This window comes from Sceloporus occidentalis, unplaced genomic scaffold (genome assembly GCF_023333645.1).
Source record: "Sceloporus occidentalis isolate IW3139 unplaced genomic scaffold, rSceOcc1.0.p SCAF_202, whole genome shotgun sequence".
Lineage (NCBI taxonomy): Eukaryota > Metazoa > Chordata > Lepidosauria > Squamata > Phrynosomatidae > Sceloporus > Sceloporus occidentalis.
Genome location: NW_028317182.1, coordinates 401,457 through 427,934, shown reverse-complemented (window position 1 = coordinate 427,934; position 26,478 = coordinate 401,457). Strand labels below are relative to the sequence as shown.

At 43.4% G+C, this 26,478-nt stretch overlaps 2 protein-coding genes across 2 annotated transcripts in view; one reads left to right on the top strand and one right to left on the bottom strand.

The window, feature by feature from the left end:
• Window positions 1-26,478, top strand: part of LOC149278062 (uncharacterized) — a 498,960-nt gene that overhangs the window by 421,752 nt on the left and 50,730 nt on the right. The gene's annotated exons all lie outside the window — the stretch shown is intronic.
• On the bottom strand, window positions 4,201-5,718 carry LOC149278064 (uncharacterized). Its single transcript, XM_089502422.1, has one exon. The coding sequence runs from the start codon at window positions 5,705-5,707 to the stop codon at window positions 4,340-4,342; it is 1,368 nt and encodes a 455-aa protein (XP_089358548.1). The 5' UTR covers window positions 5,708-5,718; the 3' UTR covers window positions 4,201-4,339.

Genomic DNA, 26,478 nt, shown 5'->3' with positions numbered 1-26,478 from the left:
GTCTAAGCAAAGGTGTTTCCGCCAACGGTACTCTAGCCGTCGCAGTGACCGCTTCCTTGCCCGGAGATCTTCCGTATACCAGGGCTTGCATTTGGAAGCGGGCCTGAGAGGGCGCTTAGGAGCGATACTGTATATAGCCCTTGAAAGACCGGTATTCCAGATAGCGGTGAGGGCATCAACAGAGTCGCCGTCACTTCCAACCATGGACCCCTCTAAGGCTTCCTGGAACCTTTTGGGTTCCATCAGCCTTCGAGGGTGGACCATCCTAACTGGTCCGCCAACCCCGGGGGGGATCTGGGTAGAGACCTTGATTTTCGCCTCTACCAGGAAATGATCCGTCCATGACAGGGGGGAAACATTAGCTATTTCCACCCACGGATTCTCCGCCTCCGAACAGAAGACCAAATCGAGAGTATTACCCGCACAATGCGTAGGACCCTGTATGAGCTGGGACAGGCCCATGGCCGCCATGGTATCCATGAATTCCCGAGCCGCACCGGATGGAACATAGCTGGCCGTGAGGGAGATGTTGAAATCACCCAGGACAAGTAGCCTGGGCGTCTCCAGCATCAGCTCCGCGACCAGCTGTGTCAGCTCGTTAAGGGAGTCCGCTAGCGCACGGGGTGGCCGATACTGAAACTGGGGGCCATCCAGAATACATTTTTCAAGAAATTGCTCTTACTTTCACCTGAATCACCTGCAGCTTTGGTTTGGGCTGAGGTCAGCCTCCCTTCCATCAGAACTCATATTCATTTTGCTTTATTTAACTACTGGAGATCTGTAATAGATTCTCCGGTTAAGGTTTTTCCTAAGTTGTGTTTCCAACATTTACCAAGCTGCAGAGTCTGGAGTTTAAGATACAATAGGTTGCTTGAATCATAACTGAAAATCCTTCTACCTGGAATTCAAGAGAGAAGCTTCGTGAATACATTTTTAACCATGATGTTTATCTGGATACACTGGCTATTAACAATTCGACATTTTCCAAATGGTTTAGATTATATAAATTGGACCATCAGATGGCTGTTTATCTAGGGAAGCTTACATTCCCAAAGCTTAGGCAGGCTTTTACAGCTCTTCATTTCCAAACAATGCCTTCAGCCATGATCGATGGTAGATATTCACACACACCTATATTCCGGTTTATGTATTTGTGGAGCTCCAGAAATCGAGGACTTGCCTCATTATCTGCTTTTTTGCTCACTATATACTGATCCAAGAACTAAATTTATGGGATCTATTCTGTCCAATTTACAGTCTAATACCATTTCTGCAAAGATTTTTTTTCTCCTGTCTGATATTGATTCTCAGGTAACTTATAAGGTTTCACTGTTTGCCTCAGCAGCAATCAAAATTCGGGCAAGAGTAATAGCGGACATAGCAGTTGATTTTCATGGGGATGATCTTATCTAAACTTTGAAGTTGTTTTTAATGTTGTTTTATTTAAATGTCTGGAATTTTATTATGTTTAATGTATAAAATTTGGATGTTAGTTATTTGATGGAGCATTTTATAATTCTGAATTTCTGTCACTGATTTTACATTTTAATCATGCGAATGGCCTTTGGCTTAAGCATTAATAAAAAAAATTGATTGATCTAATGCTATTGAAGACTCTGCTGTGTGATGTTCTTTATTTGGCACAAAAATCTCCCCCAAATGAGGCATCAGAAGGGAGGGTCTCTCCTCTGCCTCATTTTCCAGGAGGAAGGGGGCTCCTCAAACCCCTTTTTACCTTCAGATCTCCCTCCCCTCCATGGCCATGCCTCTCTGCAAGGGTCCCCCCTGCCCTCTTTTCTCATAATAACCTCCCAAGTACCTGGGCCCCAAGGACCCCCTGAAGGAGGGGGCAGGGAAGGAAAGAGGGAGAGGCGGACTGGCAGTTCCCCTGCCTTTCTTTGGGGGGAGATTGGGGTTTCATTCCTTCTTACCCCAACCCCTCCCACCAGAAGACCCTGCAGCAAATCCTTCAAACCAACAAGGGCTGTCCTCCACTTCCCTCCCTCAGAGCAGGCTGTGAGGGCAGCAATGGCTTCAGAGGCTGAAACTCTGCATGCACATTAGCAACCAAAGGCCACTCCTGAGTATGCGCAGGGATTGCATGGCCCTTGCTGCTGCTGCTGCTGCTGCTGATTCCACTCTTGGCCTTTGGAAGAAAGGAAGTAGTATGCCCTTCCTTCCTTCCTTCCTTCCTTCCTTCCTTCCTTCCAGAATGGACCCCAAGCAGTGGAGCTGGACTCAGGAGAGAAAGGCTGGGAAGGCTCTGCTTTGTACATATAGCTCTGTTTCTCTGAGTGTGAGTTTGTGTGTGTGTGTGTGTGTGTGTTTGCCTCTGTTCTTGTGGCTGGGAATGGAGCTGAGGACTGGGGAGAGAAGAAAGTGTCAGTTTTGTGCAAATTCACAACTGTCCATCAATGACAAGGTTTCCCATGACATTCTTGCAAATAAGCTTGTAAAATGTGGACTAGACAAGGTAACTGTTACATGGATTTGTAACTGGTTGACCGGCTGAACCCAAAGGCTGCTCAACAATGGCTCCTTTTCATCCTGGAGAGAAGTGACCAGTGGGGTCCCACAGGGCTCTGTCCTGGGCCCAGTGCTATTCAACATCTTTATCAATGACCTGGATGACAGAATTGGGAGCATACTTATCAAATTTGCAGATGACACCAAATTAGGAGGAATAGCTAATACCCCAGAGGTCAGGATCAAGATTCAAAATGACCCGAATAGACTAGAAAGCTGGGCCAAAGCTAACAAAATGAAATTCAACACGGAGAAATGTAAGGTATTGCACTTAGGGCAGAAAAATAAAATGCACAGATATAGGATGGGTGACACCTGGCTGAATGAAACTACGTGTGAAAGGGATCTAGGAGTCCAAGTAGACCACAAGTTGAACATGAGTGAACAGTGTGATGCGGCAGCTAAAAAGGCCAATGCAATTTTAGGCTGCATCAATAAAAGTATAGTGTCTAGATCAAGAGAAGTAATAGTGCCACTGTATTCTGCTTAGGTCAGGCCCCACCTAGAATATTGTGTCCAGTTCTGGGCGCCACAATTCAGAAAGGACATTGAGAAACTGGAGCGTGTCCAAAGGAGGGCGACAAAAATGGTGAAGGGTCTGGAAACCATGCCCTATGAGGAATGACTTAGGGAGCTTGGGATGTTTAGCCTGGAGAAAAGAAGGTTAAGAGGTGATATGATAGCCCTGTTTAAATACAGTGGTACCCCGGGATACGAATTGACCGCGTTACGAAATTTCCGGGGTACGAAAAAGTTAGATTTAAAAAAACTGTTCCGGGTTACGAAGATTTTTTCGGGTTACGAAATTTTTTTCGGTGCGAAATTCAAATGTGAAGCGCGCCTAGCGGCTTTCCAGCGCCTTTTCGGGTTGCGAAATGTATCAGGTTACGAACGGCGCCGCGGAACGAATTAATTTCGTAACCCGAGGTCCTACTGTATTTGAAAGGATGTCATATTGAAGAGGGAGCAAGCTTGATTTCTGCTGCTTCAGAGAACATGACTCGGAACAATGGATGCAAGCTGCAGGAAAAGAGATTCCACCTCAACATTAGGAGGAACTTCCTGACAGTAAGGGCTGTTCGACAGTGGAATGCACTTCCTCGGAGGGTGATAGAGTCTCCTTCCTTGGAGGTCTTTAAACAGAGGCTGGATGGCCATCTGTCAGGGATACTTTGATTTGGATTTCCTGCATGGCAGGGGGTTGGACTGGATGGCCCTAGTGGTCTCTTCCAACTCTACAATTCTATGATTCTACGAATAAGTCCAGTGTGTTGAAACAGCAAAGAACTTTATTAAGAACACATAGTGAGAAATTCAGCTTTTAAATCAGAGCTGCCCTCCCCAAGCCAAAGATTACATTAAATCCCTAAAACCAAAAACTCCAACCTCTTCCAAACCTAGCCCCCACCTCCAATCCCCACAGTCTACGCCTCATAGGTAAAAAAGCCCCCTTTGCCATGCCCAGAAACTAGCCCTCTTTATGTTAATACTCACTGCCAACTTTCTTCATCCAACATCCCACGAATTCCAAAAGCTATCATTCCCTTAACTATTCTAGCCAGCTGCAAGAAATCCCACCCCTCTATCTAGCTAACCTATTCCACAGCCCATAATCCCCAGCCAAATTTATAAACTAAAGCAAAGAAATATACTAATAGCAATTAAAAGCAAACCTTAACAAAATATAACTTTAAAACTTAAACAGACATATGGACACACAAACCTAACACACAAAATCACAAGGGTCTTTTCTTATCACCAGCGTATTGAAAATATATTCTTTGTATTCCTTCTTGAGAAAAATAATGTCATTTCACGTCTGGGATTTGTGTGGCTTCTCTCCAATGTGGACTCTCTGATGTATCACTAGGCTTGACCTCTGAGAAAAACATTTCCCACAATGCTGGCATTTGTATGGCTTCTCTCCTGTGTGGATTCTCTGATGTAACACAAGGTATGACTTTGAAGAAAAACATTTCCCACAATGCTGGCACTTGTATGGCTTCTCTCCGGTGTGGACTCTCTGATGTTTCACTAGGTCTGACTTCCAAGAAAAACCTTTCCCACACTGCTGGCATTTGAATGGCTTCTCTCCTGTGTGGACTCTCTGATGTTTCATTAGGTATGATTTTGACGAAAAAAATTTCTCACAATGGTGGCATTTGTACGGATTCTCTCCAGTGTGGCCTCTCTGATGTATCACTAGGTAATATTTCGACGAAAAACATTTCCCACAATGCTGGCATTTGTATGGCTTCTCTCCAGTGTGGACTCTCTGATGTATCACTAGGTTTGATTTCGACGAAAAACATTTCTCACAATGCTGGCATTTGTACGGATTCTCTCCAGTGTGGCCTCTCTGATGTATCACTATGTATGATTTCGACGAAAAAAATTTCCCACAATGCTGGCATTTGTATGGCTTCTCTCCAGTGTGGACTCTCTGATGTATCACTAGGTAAGATTTCGACAAAAAACATTTCTCACAATGCTGGCATTTGTATGGCTTCTCTCCAGTGTGGCCTCTCTGATGTATCACTAGGTTTGATTTCGACGAAAAACATTTCCCACAATGCTGGCATTTGTATGGATCATCTCCTGTGTGGCCTCTCTGATGTGTCACTAGGACTGACCTCTGAGAAAAACATTTCCCACAATGCTGGCATTTGTACGGATTCTCTCCAGTGTGGCCTCTCTGATGTATCACTAGAATTGATTTACGAGAAAAACATTTCCCACAATGCTGGCATTTGTATGGTTTCTCTCCAGTGTGGACTCTCTGATGTATCACTAAGTTTGATTTCAATGAAAAACATATCCCACAATGCTGGCATTTGTATGGCTTCTCTCCAGTGTGGCCTCTCTGATGTATCACTAGGCTTGACCTCTGAGAAAAACATTTCCCACAATGCTGGCATTTGTATGGCTTCTCTCCAGTGTGGCCTCTCTGATGTATCACTAGGTTTGACCTCTGAGAAAAACATTTCCCACAATGCTGGCATTTGTACGGATTCTCTCCAGTGTGGACTCTCTGATGTATCACTAGGTAAGATTTCGATGAAAAACATTTCCCACAATGTTTGCATTTGTATGGCTTTGCTCCTGTGTGGATTCTCTGATGTATGACAAGGATTGACTTGTAAGCAAAACATTTCCCACAATGGTGGCATTTATGTGACATCTTTGCGGTGTAGACTCTCTGATGACTCAAATGTTCTTCTGTAAATAAGGACAATGACAGATAAGACTGAAAATCAGAGTTAAGAGAGGAGGGTGTTACCCCATGATTTAGCCCTCATTAACCCCTCCTTATTTGAGATTAAATTAATAAATTTGCTGTGAGTAACCCAACCATGACCCTTCTGCTTATGCCCCTAAATCCATGGAACGATTGTATCCTTACTCATAGGAGCTACCAAGGAAGAGCCTGTATGGGGACTGCCTTGAGGGAATCCATGGAAGCAGATAGTCAAAGGCCTGTTGAAACAATATTCCATGAAACATGTGCCAAAATACTTTGATTGACAGGTGGCATCATATTCTGTGAGAGTGCCATAGAGTGCTGAGTCAGAGACCAAGGCATGATGCAAGCTAACAGCAGAGGTCACTTCATGCTGTTTGGCACCAGGATGTGACTCACAACCAATACAGTATACAGCTCACATGCAGATTGGTGTGGATTGGATTGGAGTTGTCTGTACAAGAGATGGTGAAGTTGAAGGAACTCGGAGAGGAGAGCTTGCAAATATTTCTATTATTTTGTAACTCAAGATAGATTTTTAGTGTAAAAAGTGGTCAGTGCATTGCAAATATCTATATCTGGATATTTGCTTCCGTACTCTGCTATGTTATTGTTGAGCTGCATCTGGGAGTGTCACCCTCAGATTGTGGTGTATATTGGCTTGTGAACACGATAGGAATTCAGAGCCAAGAAGGACCGAGAGCCAGTGTGCTAATCCTTTTTGTCTGATTTATTTGCTCCAAGCACCCATTGCATTCAATTTGGTTTCAGACCGTTCTTCCCCCCAGGACATATCATAAAGCGATTTAAACCCTTTTGAACACTTGGTTTCTGCCCCCAAGCAACAATTACCGTCTAAATATCTGCCCTGGGTGGCTGTTCTTTGACTTCAGTCCAATTACAGACAGACAGTCTGTGGGTTTACTTGGCTAAGCACCTCAATGAAGCCGCCAACCCCACTTGTCGCAGGAGCTCCTGACTTCTCTTCCCATTTCGAACCCTCAGCCATTGGAATCAAGATCCGCCTAGGTAAAGTATTACCATTAAGAAAGTCTTACATCTCTTGACCACTCCGACCTGTTATCTAGTTCTTGTGCGTGTGTGTGAACACTTACGTGTGTGTGTGTGTGTGTTATGCTTTTCCGCTCAATAAAACAAAACAAAAAAAACCAACCCTATTTCAAATGCCTTTGGAGTTCTGGGTGCTTCCAGGCCTGGTATAGTTAAGCTGAATCCCACGGTCGCTCTTGCCCCAACCAAACTTTATCTCTCCTTTCAACTAAGTACCTAATTCCCCTAAAAGCATAGCACTTGCGGCTGTCCTCCCCAGACTCCAGCATTCTGGGTAACAAAGGGCCTCTTGAATCAACCATGGAACTAAGCAAGCTCAGGAAGGAAAAGAAACATTAGAGAACATTGCCATTGTTGTCTAAACCATTGCAGGGCCAACAGAGGGATTTTACCCAAGAAGACTCTCCAGAGTCTCAAAAGGCTTGAAGAGGGGCCAAAAAAGCCAGGAATCTTGGTCAGGGATGGGCTGAGGAGCATTTGGAATCAAAAAGCATTTATCTCCATGGTTCCTTCCCACAAAATCCTAGAATTGACAGTTTAGGATAGGATATTTAGAATCCTTAGAAAGTGGAGAGCAATAATGACTCACTAAACTACAAATTCCAAGATTTCACAGAAAGCTGCTACGACAAACTATGTGTGAAAGGGATCTATGAGTCCTGGTAGACCACAACTTAAACCTGGGTCAACAGTTTGATGCAGCAGCTAAAAAGGCCAATGTGATTCAAGGCTGCATAAATATGGGTATAGTGTTATGGCAGGGGGTTGGACTGGATGGCCTTTCTAGTTTCTTTCAACTCTTTGATTCTGTGTTATAGATTAAGGGAAGTAATAGTGCAATTCTGTTCTACTTTGGTTAGGCCCTCACTTGGAATATAGTGTCCATTTCTGGTCACCACAATTCAAAAAGGATGTTGAGAAGCTGGAGTTTATCCAAAGGAGGGCAATAAAAATGGTGAAGGGTTTGGAAACCATCAAGCCCTATGAGGAGTGGTTTAGGGATCTGGGAATGTTTAGCCTGGAGAAGAGAAGGTTAAGAGTGGATAGCCCTGTTCAAATATTTGAAGAGATACTGCTGCTCTAGAGCAAAGGACATAGAACAATGGAAGCAAGGCACAGGAAAAGAGGTTCCACCAAAACATTAGGAAGAACTTCCTGACAGTAAGAGCTATTCAACAGTGGAATATACTCCCTCAGAGCATGGTGGCATCTCGTTGTTGTTGTTGTTGTTATTATTATTATTATTATTATTATTATTATTATTATTAATTTCTAAAGTGCTCCTTCTTTGAAGGTCTTTAAAGGTCTTTGAAGGTCTTTAAACAAAGGCTAGGTGGCCATCTGCTGGTGATGCTTACAATGTGTTTCCTGCATGGCAAGGGGTTGAATTAGATGGTCCTTGTTATCTGTTTAAGGTCTTTGATTCTATAATTCTAAAGTGGAATCATAGTGCCATGATAATGTAGAATGAAAGGGCCCTCAGTCTTCATAGTAAGGGCAATGAATTCAGCTTCCTTACCCACAGAGGCCACATTCTCGTAATTCTCCATCATCACATCATTGTACATAAGTCTCTGCTTCTTCGTCAGCAGTTTCCATTCCTCCTCAGTGAAATATACCGCCACATCTGCAAAGGTCACCTGCAATAGAAAATAGCCCTCATCCAGAGAATGACTAATAAAAGGAGAGGGAGAAGCACATGATGCATCCCAAAAATTATTTGATCACCTCAGAATTTAGTCCAGGAAATAAACTTTAATTGCTGTTAGCAAGAAAAAAGCTACTGCCTTTGAGATCCAGTTTGTCTCAAATTCTTCCAATACAATATACAATATAATAAAAAATATAATTTAAGCCATGGCTGGGATATTGAGGATGGATTAGGATACTGACTATACCAAAATGTATCGTACATTTAGCCTCCAAAGATTATAGTGCATTTAGCCATTTGTTGCCAAATTTCAGAGGCGAATGTCATTTTTAAAAAGCAACAGCAGAAAGTGGTGAAGATGGACAAAGTTGTTTATGAAGAAGATCACACAAGTGGGAAAGGGCACAACACTTTGTTTTTGCCTCAGACTCCTAGCAAGGGCAAGTCCCTGCCCCCTTCTTTCTTCTCCAACCCCCACTTTTGAGTTGATGGGCTGCAAACTCCTTGGCAATCATTATGCAGAAATTGAAATGAGCTGAAGAATTGGGAAAGTGGGAGGAGAAGAGAGAAACCAGGACATTTTAAAAGCCCTTGAAATATTGGGATGACAGAGGATTAACCAGGACTGTCTCTGCCAAACTCAGACAGTACTTTATTTGCTTCCTTTCATAAATTGGCCCAGCAGTGACCCAGATGAAGCTAATAGAATAGTGACTCACCAAAGAGTTGTTGTACCTCGGCAGCCTCCTTCTCTTGGAGCCCAACTCCCTTCGATTGGCCTCTGTGTTGGCCATCAGGTGGGCAGGGGTCCTGGTGGTCCTGCACTTGGGTCACTTCCAGAAAGAGAGGCCCCAAAGCCGTGTACAAGGAGGCCGAGATGAAGGTCCTGAGAAAAGGGCCCAGAGTTAGGATTGGTTTCGCAAGAAACCCTGCAGCACTCAAAGACACAGAGAACAGCATCCTGCTGGTGACACACGCAGATGACATATGCCTCCTTTGGGCCAATGCAGAGGTGGGCATTTGCTTCCTAGCCTGATTCCACAGGGAGCAACACAGGAGCATAGAGGGTTCTGCTGGGTCAGGCTTTCTGGCCTAGTGGCCTCCCATTCTCCCATTGGCCAAAGCAGTTGCCCTCCATCCCCCAGGGAGTTCCCCGGTCAAGCAGGGCAGGAAAGGAGCTCTCTAGTTGCCCCCCTTCCATAGGATCCAGCCCTCCTCCCAGGATCGGGGGGGGGGGGCACCAGAGGATTGAGCTGATGTGAAGGGAACAACCAATTCCCATGGCAGCCTTCTGCATGCAGAGAAGTCACAATTCTGAGAGTGACTCTGCCCATGTGGAAAGTGCCTATTTTCCACACTGTTGCCTGGCCATCTTGGCTTGGGAATGCCTTGTTCTAGCCACAAATAGGACTAAAGATTAGCCTGTATCCAATCCTATACTTAGTCCTGATCAGAGTAGAATCACTCAGTCTCTTGGATTTACCTATAGATTGACTCACCAGTCAATTACGGGTTGAGTCGGTCTACGCTAGGTTTAACCAACAGGATTCAGGCCTCCTCAGACTTTAAATTCCGATAAGTTGCAATAGAATGTAGAATATATATATATATATATATATATATATATATATATACACATACATAATTATGCATTGTATAAAATTCATTGTATGTACTTTAGTTTCAATAAAAATTATTTTTAAAAAAGACTTTAAAGGCAGGAATGTTAATTTTTCCATTCTGCGTCATCATCACTGATGAGAATTTGATTTCTCTTTCATGCAGAGGAAGAGGAGGAGGACCACCTTCTTTATGGAAAGATTAAAGAGCAGATCATTAAACAGAGAGTCTGTGAACATCTAGAAAGCAATGCCATAATCACAAAAAGTCAATATCAGTTTCAGAGAAAGAAGTCATGCCTGACAAATCTAATCTCGGTAGATGATCCTGGTAGATGAAGATAATGCTATGGATATAGTATATCTTGATTTCAGTAAGGCCTTGGTAGATGAAGGGAATGCTATGGATATAGTATATCTTGATTTCAGTAAGGTTCCCCATGTCATTCTTGCAAAGAAGAGATTTTGGGCTGCATCAATAGAAGCATAATGTCTAGATCAAGGGAAGTAATAGTGCCACTCTATTCGGCTCTGGTCAGGTCCCACCTGGAACATTTTGTCCGGTTCTGGGCACCACAATTCAAAAAGGATGTTTAGAAACTGGAGTGTGTCTAAAGGAGGGCAACTAAAGTGGTGCAGGATTTGGAAACCATGACCTATGAGGAATGACTTAGGGAGCTGGGGATGTTTAGCCTGGAGAAGATAAAGTTAACAGGTGATATGATAGCTCTGTTTAAATTTTTGAAGGGATGTCATATTGAGGATGGAGCAAGCTTGTTTTCTGCTGCTCCAGAGAACAGGACCCAGAACAATGGATGCAAGCTACAGGAAAGAAATTCCAGCTCAACATTAGGAGGAACTTCCTGATAGTAAGGGCTGTTCGAGAGTGGAACACACTTCTTCCTTGAAGTGCAGTGGAGTCTCCTTCCTTTGAGGTCTTTAAGCAGAGGCTGGGTGGCCATCTGTCAGGGATGCTTTGATTGAGAGTTCCTGCATGGCAAAATGGGGTTGGACTCGATGGCCCTTGAGGTCTCTCTCAACTCTATGATTCTTTGATTCTATTATTTATATTCCAGGTGGAGAAACACTGGCCCCTGGCCTGGATAACACCTGTATTTTTTCAATGATCTGATCAATGGCCTCCCCTTATCATGCCCCCTTCCCCATTTAGACACTGGTGAAAATAATCATTTCATTTCTGCAAATGAGAAAAATCTCTGAGTTTAACTGCTGTGTTAATAATAATAATAATAATAATAATAAAAATTTTGTGTATACCACCTTTCCAAAAAGATCAAAGCAGTTTACAAATGTGCAATTACAAGATTTGTGTGTTTGTGTGTGTCAGTCATAGCAGGAGCATGAGGTATGTACCTCCTCCCTATGTTTGCTAAAGCCACACAGAAATTGAGGCATGTACATTTGTGTGCAGTGTTTCTGAAAGGATCTATTGTCAAAATCACAATTTCTTCACTTTTCCTTGTATATTTTTTAAAAAGATGCACACTGCTGAATATGTTGCACTTATACAACAAAAATCTATAAATGTATAGGTTTATGAGTGAAGATTGCATCCTGGATTATGCTCATTTTTGGGAAGTGAAGACCTATGTAAATTCATTTTATAAACCCAGAGGAAAAAATACCTCACAGAGTTCTAGTAAACAACACGTACACACAGTCCCCATAAAAAGGACTCAGTGACGCACTGTGTCTTTGGGGTCTGGAATCTCACTTCCACATTCTGGGAAGACAATGCTGCCAGAAGCTGAATTTGGGACTTTATGCCTGCAAAGCATGGGCTCACTGTCTCAGCTGCAGCCCTTCCACACAATCCTGGACTGAAGCATTTAAACAAAGGACCTCTTCCAGCTCCAGGAATAAAGGCCTACCTTCAGTACAAAGACCCTGATTCCTGCAGCCCCAGAAAGGGCTCTTCTGCAGTCCTTTAAGGCCGGAGCTTCCCTGGGTCAGAGGCAGTCTCCTCAGCCGTAGAGAAGGGTTGCTCTGAATGCGAAGGAGGAGAGGTCCAAGGGCTGAGGGAGGGAAGGCAATGGGGAAAGGTCAGTGCCAATGGCCATGGAGGGCAGAAGGTGACAATGCCTAGGAAACTCCTCTGAGTCCCAGCCATTCTAGGAATGAGTGGCAGGAGTGAGTCCAGGGGGCTGAGGGGGTCTCCTTTCCCAAAGGGGGGGGGGGCAAGGACCGGTGGACCCTCCCCAGCTAGGGTCCAAAGGGAGGGTCTCTTGCTCTACCTCTTTCTCCCAGCCCCCAAAGCCCAGCCTCCGCACTGGCCCTGCCTCCCCTTTCTCAGACCCCTTCCTTCCTTCCTTCCTTCCTTCCTTCTTTCCTTCCTTCTCCCCAAAATGGAGGGCCAGTGGCAGAAAGGGACACACTGCCTTCCTTTTGGCCCAAGGAGCCTCGCCTCCTTCTCACTCTGGAGCCTCAGGGAGGGAAAGAGGAGCCTCTTGGTTCAACTGAGGAGGCCTCAGAGAAGGTTCCGGAACATTATACCCCATAGTCACAAGCAGCACAAAATGGCTGCCAGAACCCAAAACGGTTGCTTCTGCGTCAGTGCGTGGCAGATGGCAGTTTGAGGCCTTCAGGGAACCCAAAATGGAGGATGAAAGGGCCACAAAGTCAGAAGGGACCCCAAACAGGATTTCTGAACCTAAACAATACAGAAAGGTTTTCCTGATCGCACCCGATGGCTGTGAGAACACAAAAAGTCCCCAAACAGGATTTCTGAATGTTAACAACAGCTAAATATTTTCCTGATGCTATTGAAAGGAGGAACCTGATCCCCTCCTTAATTACAATCAATAGTGAAAGATATTGATATTAATATCAAGAGAGCCCATCATCCACAACCCAGCTCAGGTCTTGACCGCTCAGGGAGGCCAGTCCAGCTGCAGGACTGGGACCACTTTAGCTGCCCTGGCTCAGTGCTAGGGAATTCTGGGAAATGTAGTTTTGTGAAACATTGATCCTTCTCTTTCAGAGACCTCTGGTGCCACAATAAACTCCATTTCCCAGGATTCCCTAGCACTCGCCCAGGGCAGTTAAAGCACACTCAAACTGGACTATTGCTGCCGTGTGTTTTGGACCTTTCTTGGCCGCAAACTGTCCATAGCCTGCAATGCATCTCCTAATTCTGTTGGCAGTCCCTCCCTCCCAACACTTTCTCATTTCCCCTCAAAACCAGCGCAAAGCTGGCAGATGGAAAGAGGTTTCAAAGCAGCATTTAAATCTGCATTATTTGTTTTTAAAAGACTAAATGTCCCAAATGCTATTATCAGTTTTGTAGCTATTATTACAGAAAGATGTAGAGTGCAAACTCCTCAAGTACCTTTGTTTTCTGGAGTGAGATGGGCTTTTCCAACTGACTCACTGTGATGATCTCCGGTGGTCCAAGAAGCCAAACTGCAGCCCTGTAATAATAATAATAATAATAATAATAATAATAATACTTTTATACTGCTCTTTCTTCAGCCAAAAGGCTATCAAAGTGGCTTACAAATTGTTAAATTCCTTAAATCACGCTGCCACCTCCCAGTGATTTATTTTTTAATTTTTAAAAATATTTTATTATTAAAACATATATCCAAACACACATATATCAATCTTCATATACAAACACACACATACATATATATATATATATATATATACACACACACATACCTACTTATGCATTTCTATTTTACATATTCATCTTTCATCCTTTATTTATACTAACAAAAATATTCTAAAGAGGGGTCACTTTTCTCTTGCCTCAGCTCTTACTCTAACCTTTATCTCTCCACTTTAATCCTTTCCAAAACACACACACACACTCTCTCTCTCTCTCTCTCTCCACCTCCCAGTGAAATATAAAAGGATTTCCCTTAACCTACACTGGGACCAGTTAAGGAGACTTATTTCTACTATTTTACTGATCTTCCCAAGCATCAACCGAGCCAAATCATGTGTAAAAGGAGTGTTGAGTAGTAGATACTCCAAGGAGATATTTACTATAAATAACAAAACATAACTAAAATATAAGTCATACAAGATATTAAGAGTCTTGCAGGTACAATATTTGTAAGTATATAATATTCAATTCCTACAAGCTATTATAATAATAAATAAACCTAAACATCCAATTCTCAGCCTAACTTCCAAGATCCGCTCTTTAACTCTCTCTCTCGATCTCCAACCGACACAATTCCCCCAACTGTCTCTTGGTCTCTCAGGCCTTATATCTCCTTCTCACGGAAGCTTCCAGAAGAACCTTTATCTTGCTCTCTGATTGGTCAAGAGAGCCTTCCGTAGCAGTGATGTCACTCTGCATTTGCATAAATCTCCCTTTACTGCCTGAAAAAGACTTCCATTGACTGGAGCCCAGTCATTACACTTTCCCAAGGCAAGGCTTGCACCCATTTCCCAATGTTGTTCTTGGGGTCTGCCTTCCAGTTGTTTCCAGGTCTTATGGTGACCTTATGGGAGTCTCTGAAAGGGTTTTCTTGGCAGGTCCCTTCAGAGTGGGTTTCCCATGGCCATCCTCTGAGGCTGAGAGAGTGTGACTTGCCCAAGGCTTCAGTTCTTTTGGAAGCCTTTTTGCTTTATCTTCTAGAAGGTAGCTGAAGTGTTGCTTCTTGCATTGAAGAATGAGAGGAACCTTGTGGCATCCAAAAGACTAACACTCTCTGGAGTTATGTCTGATAATATATATATATATATATATATATATATATATAGGATTGCAATCCCTGTTCATTTATTAAAAGGTTTATAGTGCACCCCATATCATAGAATCTCATAGATATGTCCCTTAATAGCATTTAACCAAATTAAACAGTACTGTATATAAAACAAAAACATGAAACAAGCTGGACAAGAGGCCTCCAGGCTGCACCCGGCCTTTCGCATTGGGGGGCGGCAGTGGAGCTGCGGCTGCAAGGAGGCCAAGCCTCAGACTCCTCTCCGCCGTCGCCGCCGGCACCTCCTGTGTTGGTGATGGTGGCAGTGGAGAGGAGGCCAAGGAGAATGCCAGAGGCCTCCTCTTTGCCACCACCTCTGTCTCTGTGCGAGGGCCATGTGGGGCTACTGGAGGCCAAGAGGCCTCCAAGTCACCACCCGGCCCTTCTGCGGTGGCAGCATCGGGGGCATGCAGGCCGAGATGGAGAGGAGGCCTCTGGCGCTGCTCCTCCGCCTCCTCTTCGCTGCCACCGCCACAATCACTGCCACCTCTGCGGAAGGACCAGATGGTGGGCTGGAGGCCCCCACGCGACCTTTCCCCCGACCGTGGCGGCGGGGAGGCAAAAAGTTGGGGAGGGGAGGGGAGGAGAGGAGAGGGACTTTTGTCCCAAATGTCTGCACGCATGGACTTGAGCATACGCGGATTTTGGTATACGCTCCAGGGGCCCACTGAATTCGCAAGCAAAGGAGAGCCAAGAGAGCCCTGGAGAGCCTTGCCTTGGGTGGCTCTGGATCTCTGATACCGCAACAAACTATAAATCCCAAGATTCCACAGGATGGAGCCAGGAGAGTTAAAGCGGTTTCGATCTGAATTATTTCTTCAGTGCAGATACGGCCTGAGTCAGTTGTAAAAGTGTAGAAGCACCAAAGGCTGATTTTTACCCTTAAAAATGGTTCTACTTTTTAAAAGATAAGCAGTTTGTTTTTCTGTCTAATCCTCATTTTTGTTCTTCTTGTTTTGTTTGTTTGTTTCATTCTTGGTAATATAAGATGGTCTGGTCTGCCTCCTTCCTTCTTGCCTGCAAATCTCTTAATAAGAAAAGGGAGGAGATTTTTAAAATCTCCCAAAGGAGCTCTTTTTGGCCTCCTCTTAGAAGCCAAAGCCCAATATTTGTGAAGAATAACAAGGCTTCTATTAAAACCATCCTCCCCATTTCTGTAGAAGAAACCCCTCTCTGGAAAGAGACACAAAAGACACACCAAGAAACACACTGACTCCCTTTTGGCCCAAGGAGCCTGGCCTCCTTCTCTCTCTGGAGCCTCAGGAGAGAAAGAGGAGGCTCTATTCAACTGAGGCTTCAGAGGTTCTGGAATATTATTCCCCACAGTCACAAACAGCAGAAAATGGCCGCCGTAACACAAAATGGCTGCCTCTGCCTCAGCACTTGGCACTTGGCAGGTGGAGGCCTATAGGGAATCCCTAATGCAAGATGAAAGGGCCCCAAAGTCAGAAGGGACCCCAAAGAGGGTGGCCAGAGGCATGGACTGCAAAGGATCTCCCTTATTAACCACTTCTGAGCCTAGAATAAGATGGAGGCTTTTAAGTTCTGCAGAATTCTTTTGGTCTAGAGAGGCTGAAGTGGGGAAGGCAAGGGCCGAAAGTCCCAAATGGGGTTAGGACACACTGCTTTAATTAGTGCCAACTGAGTTTGAAGCAAAGTCATTTGTCCTCTATAAAATGGGAAGAGAAGAAAATCTGAGAGCCCTAGAATTGGAAATGATCCCCCAAGGGCCATCCAGTCCAGCCTCCTTCTGCCATGCAGGAATACACAGAATCCTAGACCCCAAGGGCCATCCAGTCCATCCCCTTGTGCTATGCAGGAATACCCAAAATCCTAGACCACGAAGAGCCATGCAGCCCAGCATCCTTCTTCCATGCAGGAATACACAGAATCCCAGACCCCCAAGGGCCATCCAGTCCAGCCTCCTTCTGCCATGCAGGAATACACAGAATCCCAGACCTCCAAGGGCTATCCAGTCCAGCCTCCTTCTTCCATGCAGGAATACACAGAATCCCAGACCTCCAAGGGCCATCCAGTCCATCCCCCTTCTGCCATGCAGGAATACACAGAATCCTAGAGTTGGGGGGAGATCCTGGCAGGGAGGGCAGTGAAAAGAGATCCTTAGAAGGAGGGAGGATTGAGAGATATAGTTCTGGAAATCACGTTGTTAAAGACTCCTTGGTTTTTTGCCTTTGCCACCCACTGAAGCTAAGCAAACGAGATCTGAACTCTGGTCTCCAGAGTCTTAGTCCAGCAACAAAAGGCTTCCTCTGAACACTGTATTTCCAGGAAACCAAATCATGTCCTGGGTGACTCTGGAGCCCAGGGTTCGAGTACAGGCTTGGCTGTATAAACCCACTGGATGAACTGGGGCAATAAGCCACACTCTCTCAGCCGTCAGTGGATGGATATGATGGCAAAACCACTCTGAAGAATTCCTGCCAAGGCACACTGCAATAACAGCAACAACAACAACAACATGCTTGTCCTGACCTCAGTGAGTCTTGCTTGTGAATAGACAGGTGCAGTCTTGTTCTGAACGTGTGCATATGTGGATCCGCTGGTACTATTGAATCCTTATATCCACAGATTTATAGCAGGATCAAACCTATCTCCTCACCAAGGACTCTGACAGAGATCAGTGTTTACGTTTAGCCTGTTGGCCTTAAAATGGATCCTAGATCCAAAATAGTCCCTCCAGAAAAGGGGCAGATGTCTCCTGCCCATCCTGTCCTTGGATCAATTCTTAAATTCCAAGATTTAGGCTGGGGAGGAGGTCTGTCCCTGCCCTCTTCTGAGGCTGAGAGAGTGTGACTTCTGCAGGGAAGAAATGAATCCTAACCTTCCTGTCAGCTTCAGGGCTTAATGGCTGGGATCAAGGGAGCCGCCATGGGCTTGAGCCTCTGCCCAACCGTTGCCTCCGCAAAGAAGGCAGTGGCTGGTGGCTGGGGCACTGTTGACCTTTCCACCATCAAGTGCTCCATGGCTGCTGCAGTGTGAAAGACTGGGGGCACACTTGGCTGAGCGATTCCTGTCACTACTGTGCTCTGAGGCTGAGAGAGTGTGACTTGCACAGGGCAAGACTTGCACCTATTTCCCATTATTGTGACTGGTGTGTGTGTGCCTTCCAGTTGTTTCCAGGTCTTATGGTGACCTGATGGGAATCTCTGAAGGGGTTTTCTTGGCAGGTTTCTTCAGAGTGGGTTTCCCATGGCCATCCTCTGAGGCTGAGAGAGTGTGACTTGTCCAAGGCTTCAGTCCTTTTGGAAGCCTTTTTGCTTTATCTTCTAGAAGGCAGCTGAGGTGTTGCTTCTTGGATTGAAGAATGAGAGGAACCTTCTGGCATCCAAAAGGCTAACACTCTCTGGAGTTATGTCTGATAATATGTATATATAGGATTGAACTCTGAAAAGACACACAAAAGTCACACAAAGAAACATTCCTTCCTTTTGGCCCAAGGAGCTGGGCCTCCTTCTCACTCTAAAGCCTCAGGGAGAGAAAGAGAAGCCAATGGTCTGTTCAACTGAGGTCTCAGAGAAGGTTCTGGAACATTATTCCCCACAGTCACAAGCAGCACACAAAATAGCTGCCAGAACACAGAATGGACGCCGGAACACAGGGGGCGGGGTCTTCCAGATGCTCTGCCCCCATTGGCCAGCCTCAAAAAGAGGCGGAGCTTCTGCTTCTCTATATAGCTCTGCGCGTGGAAGAGAGAGAGTGAGGAGAAAGGAGCAGAGTTTTAGAGGGAGAACAGACAGAGAGGAAGGAGTGGAGTGAGAGCAGAGAGACAAGGCCTGGAACCACTAGGCTTCACTGCTGCCCTGAGCTCTGGCTGGGCCTGTCTTGGGTCTACTGCTGCTGCTGCTTTCCTTTGGCCACTGCCATGAAGGAGGGGAGGAAGGAGGCCCAGCAGTCCTTCTAGGCAAGGCCCACTCTCTCTGAAGGTGGGAGATTATGACTCCCCAAAGGGATTTCAATGCTTTTAATGGTGGCTCTCATGCTGTAGCAATGGTGCTTGTGGTGATGATGATGATGATATTATCAGGCCTGCGGGGGAGAGGATGGAACTGCCGCCAGACCTTAATAATCATAAGGCAGAGGCATCCAGTTTGTGTTCCGGCAGCCATTTTGTTTTCAAGCAGCCATTTTGTGTTCCGGTGGCCATTTATTTTTCTGGCAGCCATTTTGTGCTGCTTCTGACTGTTGGGAATAATGTTCTGGAACCTTCTCTGAGGCCTCAGTTGAACAGAGGCTTCTCTTTCTCTCCTGAGGCTCCAGAGTCAGAAGGAGGCCAGGCTCCTTGGGCCAAAAGGAAGGAAGTGTGTCTCTTTGTGTGTCTTTTGTGTGTCTTTTCTGAGAGGGTTTTCTTATTACAAAGCTCTGCTCCTTCTGGGGAACATGGGTTTTAAAAGGGATCAGAAATGGGGAGGATAGTTTTAACACAAGCCTTATTATTATTCTTCACAAACATCAGGCTTTGGCTTCTAAGAGGAGGCTAGTCCCCCAAAAAAGGCCAAAAGTAGCTCCTTTGGGAGGTTTTAAAAGTCTCCCCAGTTTCCTTATTAAGACATTTTCAGGGAAGAAGGAAGGAGGCAGACCAGAATAACTCATATTATTCCCAAATAAACACAGAAACAAACAATAACAACAAAAATAAGAATTAGACAGAAAAACAAACTGCTTCTTTTTTTTAAATGAAACCCATTATTAGGAAGGTAAAAGCAAGACTTGGGTGCTTCTGCCCTTTTACAACCGACTCTGGCTGTATCTGCACTGCAGACATAATCCAGTTCAAAACCACTTTAACTCTCCTGGCTCCATCCTGTGGAATCCTGGGATTTGTAGTTCGTTGTGGCACCAGAGCGCTCTGGCAGAGAAGGCTAAGTGTCCAAAGGCAAAATCCCAGGATTCCATAGCACTGAGGGTTAAAGACAAACCTATTACATTTACCATCCGCTGCTTCCAAACTACCACACTAACTTTTATTTCTATCTCATTCGTTTTTAATTATCTGTTAATAAGTAAAAAGTAAATATATATTGTTCTACTTATCCTTATCCTTACAAATCATTTATTTTCTCTTTCAGGCCTCATTTAAATTGTAAAACAGTTGATACAAAATCGCTCTCATTAGATTAAACTCAACATCATTGGGCTTTTAACCTCCCAACATACTTCTGTTTTACCGATGTTATATTTCTTTGAATAAATTAAAACACTTCAAATTAAATTAGTCTTGTCTCTAAAGTAACATTTTCCCTCCATGCTTCTGGAGATATTCAGTTATATTATTCCAGTCTCCTTTATATAAATTTGATGGTTAATTTCTAATTCCTCTTGAGAGTTTGTCCATTTCCATCATGTCCAGAAGCTTAAATATCCAATCTTCTTTTGAAGGAATTTCTTTACTTTTCTATCTCTGAGCAAACACTATTCTTGCAGATGACAACATATAAAATAATAATAAACCATTTTCCCCCTATGGATTGTTCTATTATATTAAGCAAAAAAATTCAGGCACGAATTTAAAAGATAGTTACAACTTTCTTAATTTCAAAATAAATCAACTTCCAATATTGTATCGCTTTCCCAAAGTCCACCACAAATGATAGATTGAGCCCTTCTCTTTTTCACATTTCCAATACAAATTACTGCAATTCTTTTTTTTTTTAGTATAATCTTTATTAGGCATTAAAAACACATAAAGATACACATAACAATATATAAGATGAACAACGTATACAGCATTACATCTTAAATAAATGTATTAGTTATAAACTATACACAATTTATAGTATTCTAATCTAAAAATAAAGCAAGATTAAGTAAGACTTCCAAGAGAAAGAGGGGACACAATTATGCCAAATTATAGCCCTTAATGCAATCAGATCTAAACGAATAGAATTAATCCATGCACATTTAAATATAGTAAAAAAAGTCATATATCATATATTATACTTATGTTTTTGCTTCTGTGCCTAATCTCATATCCTTCCCGATAAGATAAATCAAAAATCATAGCTACCATATAAAATTAGGGGCTAGGCCTTCCTTCTTAATAAACAACATAAAAGGATGCCGTACTTTCTTTGTTATTTCCCAGTCAAGGTTTTCCATGTAGCAAGTGAGTTTCTCCAATTCCATATAATCCAATAGTTTCATCGTCCAGTCCTTCCACAAGGGCTGCCCTGACCCTTTCCAACAAGAAGCATACACCAATCTGGCCGCTGAAAGCATATAAAACAGTAATTTTCCATGCATATTCTCAAGTTTAACATCCATAATCATATTCAACAAAAACATTCTCGGGTCAAACTGGGATTTATAATTAAGAATCATTTGCATCTTCTGATGAATCACTTTCCAGTATTTCTTGGCATGCTGACATTGCCACCACATATGTACCAGGGATCCTGGGGAGTTACCACACTTCCAGCAGTCCAAATTTTGGTTTTTGTAAATTTTGGAGAGCTTTAAAGGAGTTACATGCCACCTATTCTGCATCTTGTAATAATTTTCTCTGATTGCTATACAAGCAGTATATTTCATTTGGACCCGCCAGTTTTCCCCCCACTGTTCTAAGGGTAAATTTTCACCCAAATCTTGTGCCCATTTTATCATTGACGGCTTAATTCGCTCGTCATGCATTTGAAGGTTTAACAAATACTTATAAAGCTTAGAGATTCTACCTACATTTTTTCCAAAAATTATTTTGTCAAATTCAGATAAAACAGGATTAATACCAATGGTCTTATTATCCAATACAAATCTTTCCTTGATTTGTCTATAAAGAAACCAGTTCAGTGTTATTCCTTCTTCATCCAATTCGTTCATGGTTTTAATAAACAATACATTTGTCCTTTTATCATAAGTCATCATATGTTAACCAACGACCCGGAATAATAGTATTGTTTCTACGGAAAGCCTCATTGACTGAAGTCCAGAGTGGGAGCTTTGGATATAATAATTTTTTAAACTTAGTCCAAGTTTTAAAGAAAGCTTTTCTAACAAAATGTAACGTAAATGCATTATTAGCCTTGATCTTATCATAGAAAAGATATGCGTGTGTCCCAAACACATTTCCGGACATTTCCAAATTCAAAAGAGATTTCTCTTCCAAATTAAACTATTGTATTAACCAATCAAAACAACATGCAAAGAAGTATGTCTTTAAATCAGGAAGTCCCAAGCCCCCGTTTTTACATCATCCTGCATTATCCGAAAGCGGACTCTAGGTTTCTTGCCTCCCCACAAAAACTTGCTAATATCTCGATTCCACGTTACAAATGGTGCTTCATTAGTTAAGATTGGGATAGTTTGAAACAAGAAAATCATTCTAGGTAAAACTAACATTTTAATAGCAGCCACTTTACCCAACCAGGATAAGCCGATTTTATTCCAACGGGATAAAGCTGCTTTAATTTTAAGCCATGTTTTACAGTAATTATTCTTATACAGTTCCGAATTTTTAGTGGAGAGCCAAACCCCCAGGTATTTAACTGTATCAAATTACTGCAATTCTTATACATCTTGCTTATTCTCTCTGGTGTTAAATACTACCAAAAATGTTTTATAATAACTCTCTTTGATGTTTTGGCTGCAAGTATAGTTCAATCTTTGTTTCCAAGTGTACTCCCAAGGGTCTAATTCAATTGCAAAACCAAAGTTTTGAGACCATCTAACCATATTTTATTTAATAACTTCCTCTTCTGTACAGATTTTTTAAGAATACAATTATAAAGTCTTGCTAATAAGGCATCTTTATTCAACATTTTTCCTGTTCTAGATCAGAGTCTGATTTGCAAATACCGTATTGTTTTTATCCATTAGGAAGAGTTTTCTTAATTGTCTGTAAAAGAACCATGAAAGATCATAACCCTGATCATTAGGATCTTTTCATGTCTTTATTCTATAACCAGTTCTATCTATTTGCATTAATTCTTTATAGGAGATCCAATTTGCGTCCTTTTTTGAATCTCTGGTCTCCTTTCTCAGGAACTTCATCTCGGTTCCCTTGGACACATCTTTGGGGCACCTTTTGCTGTAAGTGACCCAAGTGCAAGACCACCAGGACCCCTGCCCACCTGATGGCCGACACAGAGGCCAAGCGCAGGGAGTTGGGCCCCAAGAGAAAGAGGATGCAGAGATACAAGAACTCTTTGGTGAGTCGAGGTTCTTGACTATTAGTTTCATCTGTGTCACTGCTGGGCCAGCTCTTGAAAGCACACAGAGAACATACTTTCCCAATTTACCAGAGACAGTCTTTCGGTAAGTCACTATCCAATTAGCTTCATCTGTGTCACTGCTGGGCCAATTTATGAAAGGAAGCAAATCACATACTGTCTGAGTTTTGCAAAGACAGTCCTGGTTAATCCTCTGTCAACCCACTTTTTCAGGGGCTTTTAAAAATGTCCCGGTTGCTCTCTCCTCCTCCCACTTTCCCCCTTCTCAGCTTACTTCAGTTTCTGAGTGCCATTCAGTTTGCACCCCATCAACTCAAAAGTGGGGAGAGGAGAGGAAAGAAAGAGGCAGGATATTGCCCTTCCCAAGAGGCTGAAGCAAAAGCAAACTGTTGTGCCCTTCCTAGCTTGTGTGACCTCGGAGGGTGATAGAGTCTCCTTCCTTGGAGGTCTTTAAACAGGCTGGATGGCCATCTGTCAGGGATGCTTTGATTTGGATTTCCTGCATGGCAGGGGGTTGGACTGGATGGCCCTAGTGGTCTCTTCCAACTCTACGATTCTATGATTCTATGATTCTATCTTTCTCATAAACAACTTTGTCCATCTTGACCACCTTTTGGTGTTGCTTTTCCACATATGTATTGCTTTTCCCGTCTGTGAAATGGGGGATATGGGAGACCATCTCTGGATCTAAATATGGGGTGGGCCCAGTGGCCTTCAAGCCCACAGTGCTCCCCAGAACAGTTTTTTAAAATTAACTTTTGCCTCTGAAAAGTGGCAAGAAATGTTTAAATGCACTATAATTCTTTGGTGGCTAAATGTACTGTATGTGTTGGGATAGTGAGTATCCTAATCCATCCTCTATATCCCAGCCATGGCCTAAATTATATTGGTTATTATATTGTATATTATATTGAAAGGATTCGAAACAAACTGGATCTCGAAGGCAGTAGTTGTTTTTTCCCTTTGCTGACAGAATTTAAAGTTAATTTCCTGGATTGAATATTGAAGTGATGAAATAATATTTGGGATGAACCATGTGCTTTCCTCCCCTTTTGCTTAGTCACTCTCTGAATGAGGGCTATTTTCTGTTGCAGGTGACCTTTGCGGATGTGGCGATATATTTCACTGAGGAGGAATGGAAACTGTTGACGAAGAAACAGAGACTGATCTACAGTTATGTGATGATGGAGAATTATCAGAATGTGGCCTCTGTGGGTAAGGAACCGTAATCCATTCTCCTTTTTATGAAGACTGAGGTCCCTTTTATGCTAAATTATCATTGTGCTATGATTCCCCTAGAATTATAGAATCATAGAGTTGGAATAGAACGCAAGGGCCATCCAGTTCAACCCTCTTCTGCCATGCAGGAATACACATTCCAAGCACCATCCAGCCTCTGTTTAAAGACCTCCAAAGAAGAGGACTCCACCAAGCACTAAGGGAGTATATTGCACTGTCGAAGAGCTCTTACTGTCCCAAAGTCCCTAATAATGTCTAGATGGAACCTCTTTCTATGTGGCTTGCATCCATTGTAGTGTCTCCTTTTCTCTGTAGCAGCAGAAAGCAAGCTTGTTCCATCATAAATACGACCCTTTCCGATATTTAAACATGGATATCGTATCCACTCTTAACTTTCTTTTCTCAAGGCTAAACATACCCAGCTCTCTAAGCCATTCCTCATAGGGCTTCATGGTTTCCAAATCCTTCACCACTTTGGATGCCCTCCTCTGGGCATGTTCAAACTTTTCAACATCCTTTTGAATTGTGGGGCTCAGAACTGGACACAGGATTATTCCAAGGGAGGCCTGACCAAAGCAGAAGAGAATGACACTATTACTTCCCTTGATCAAGAAACTATACTCATATTGATGCAGCCTAGAATGACATTGGCCTTTTTAGCTGCCGCATCACACTGTTGGCCCATGTTCAACTTGTGGTCTACTGGGAGTCCTAGATCCCTTTCAAGTGTAGTTTAATTGAGATAGCAACATCCTGTAGAATATTTGAATTTGTGATTTAGTGAGGCACTACTGCTCCCCACTTTATAAGGATACTAAATACCCCATTGTAAACTGCCAATTGTCAGAACCAGCTACTGTGGTTCATCCAGAATGGTCTTGAGGTTTAGGGGGGAGTTGTTAGTAGTTTAAATGTTAGTAGTTTTAAGTCGTTGGTAAGTATAATGGGGCCTAGAATGGCTTGGGGGAAGGGAATCAGTTGCGGAGGCTATTAACTGACTGGTTTGTGAGATTTGGGTGGCAGGCATGCCCCTGGGGGAGAGGCGTATGAGAACGGTGGAAGAAGAAGGCAAGAGGTACCTTGGCAGCTGGGTTGGTTAGGGGCTGAAGGGCCGGGAAACACACAGAACTCCAGAGGCATTTCAAATAGGTTTTTGTGGGTTTTTTAGGGGGAAAGTAAAACACACATAGACATACATATACGTGTTCCATTGCGCACACACACACACACACACAAACTAGGTAACAAAGGTGGGAGTGGTGAATACTGTGAGGCTTTGCTAATGGTAATACATTACCTAAATCAGTGATGGTGAACCTTTTAGAGGCCGAGTCCCCAAACTGCAACCCAAAAGCCACTTATTTATTGCAAACTGCCGTGTCCCTCTGGCTTTCTAGTAACAAACTCTGGCAAAATCTGTGCTGGGGTGATGGCACACGTGCCCACAGAGAGGGCTCTGAGTGCCACCTCTGGCACATGTTCTTTAGTTTCGCCATCACTGATCTAGATGGATCTCGAATCCAATTGCTGCGGGTCCAGAATGGGGGAGAGAAGACAGTAACTTCAATGGCAAGTGGGGCTGGCGAGTGTAGAGAGGTGTTTAGCAATGTAAATCAACAGAGGGTCTGTCTGCAACTGGACTGACACTGAAGAACAGCCAGTTGGGGCTGATATTTGTACTGAAATTGTTGCTTGGGGGCAGAAACCGAGCATCCAAAAAGGTTTAAATTACTTTAGAAAGTTTTTTGTGTGGGGAAAGAATTGTCTGAAACTGAATTAAATGAAATGGGTGCTTGGTGGAAATACTTCAGCCAAAAAGGATTATCACACCAGCTCTCAGGTCCTTCTTGGCTCTGAATTCTGGTCCCATTCAAAGCCAGTGTATAGCACAGTCTGAAGGCGACACTCCCAGAGCTCAATAATAACACAGCAAGAACAGAAGCAAATCTCCAGATATAGGTATTGGCAATGCACTAACCACTTTCCACACTTAAAAATAACTCAGAGACACAGTTGATTTCCTCCAAGTCCTTGGAGGTTCTTTAGCTTGAGTTGCAATAGAAAACAAATATGTACCAGCTCTCCTCCCTGACTTTCATCAACTTCACAATATCTTGTACACACAACTCCAACCCACATCAATCCACATGTGAGCTGTATACTGTATTGGTTATGAGTCATCTTCTGGTGCCACACAGCATGAAGC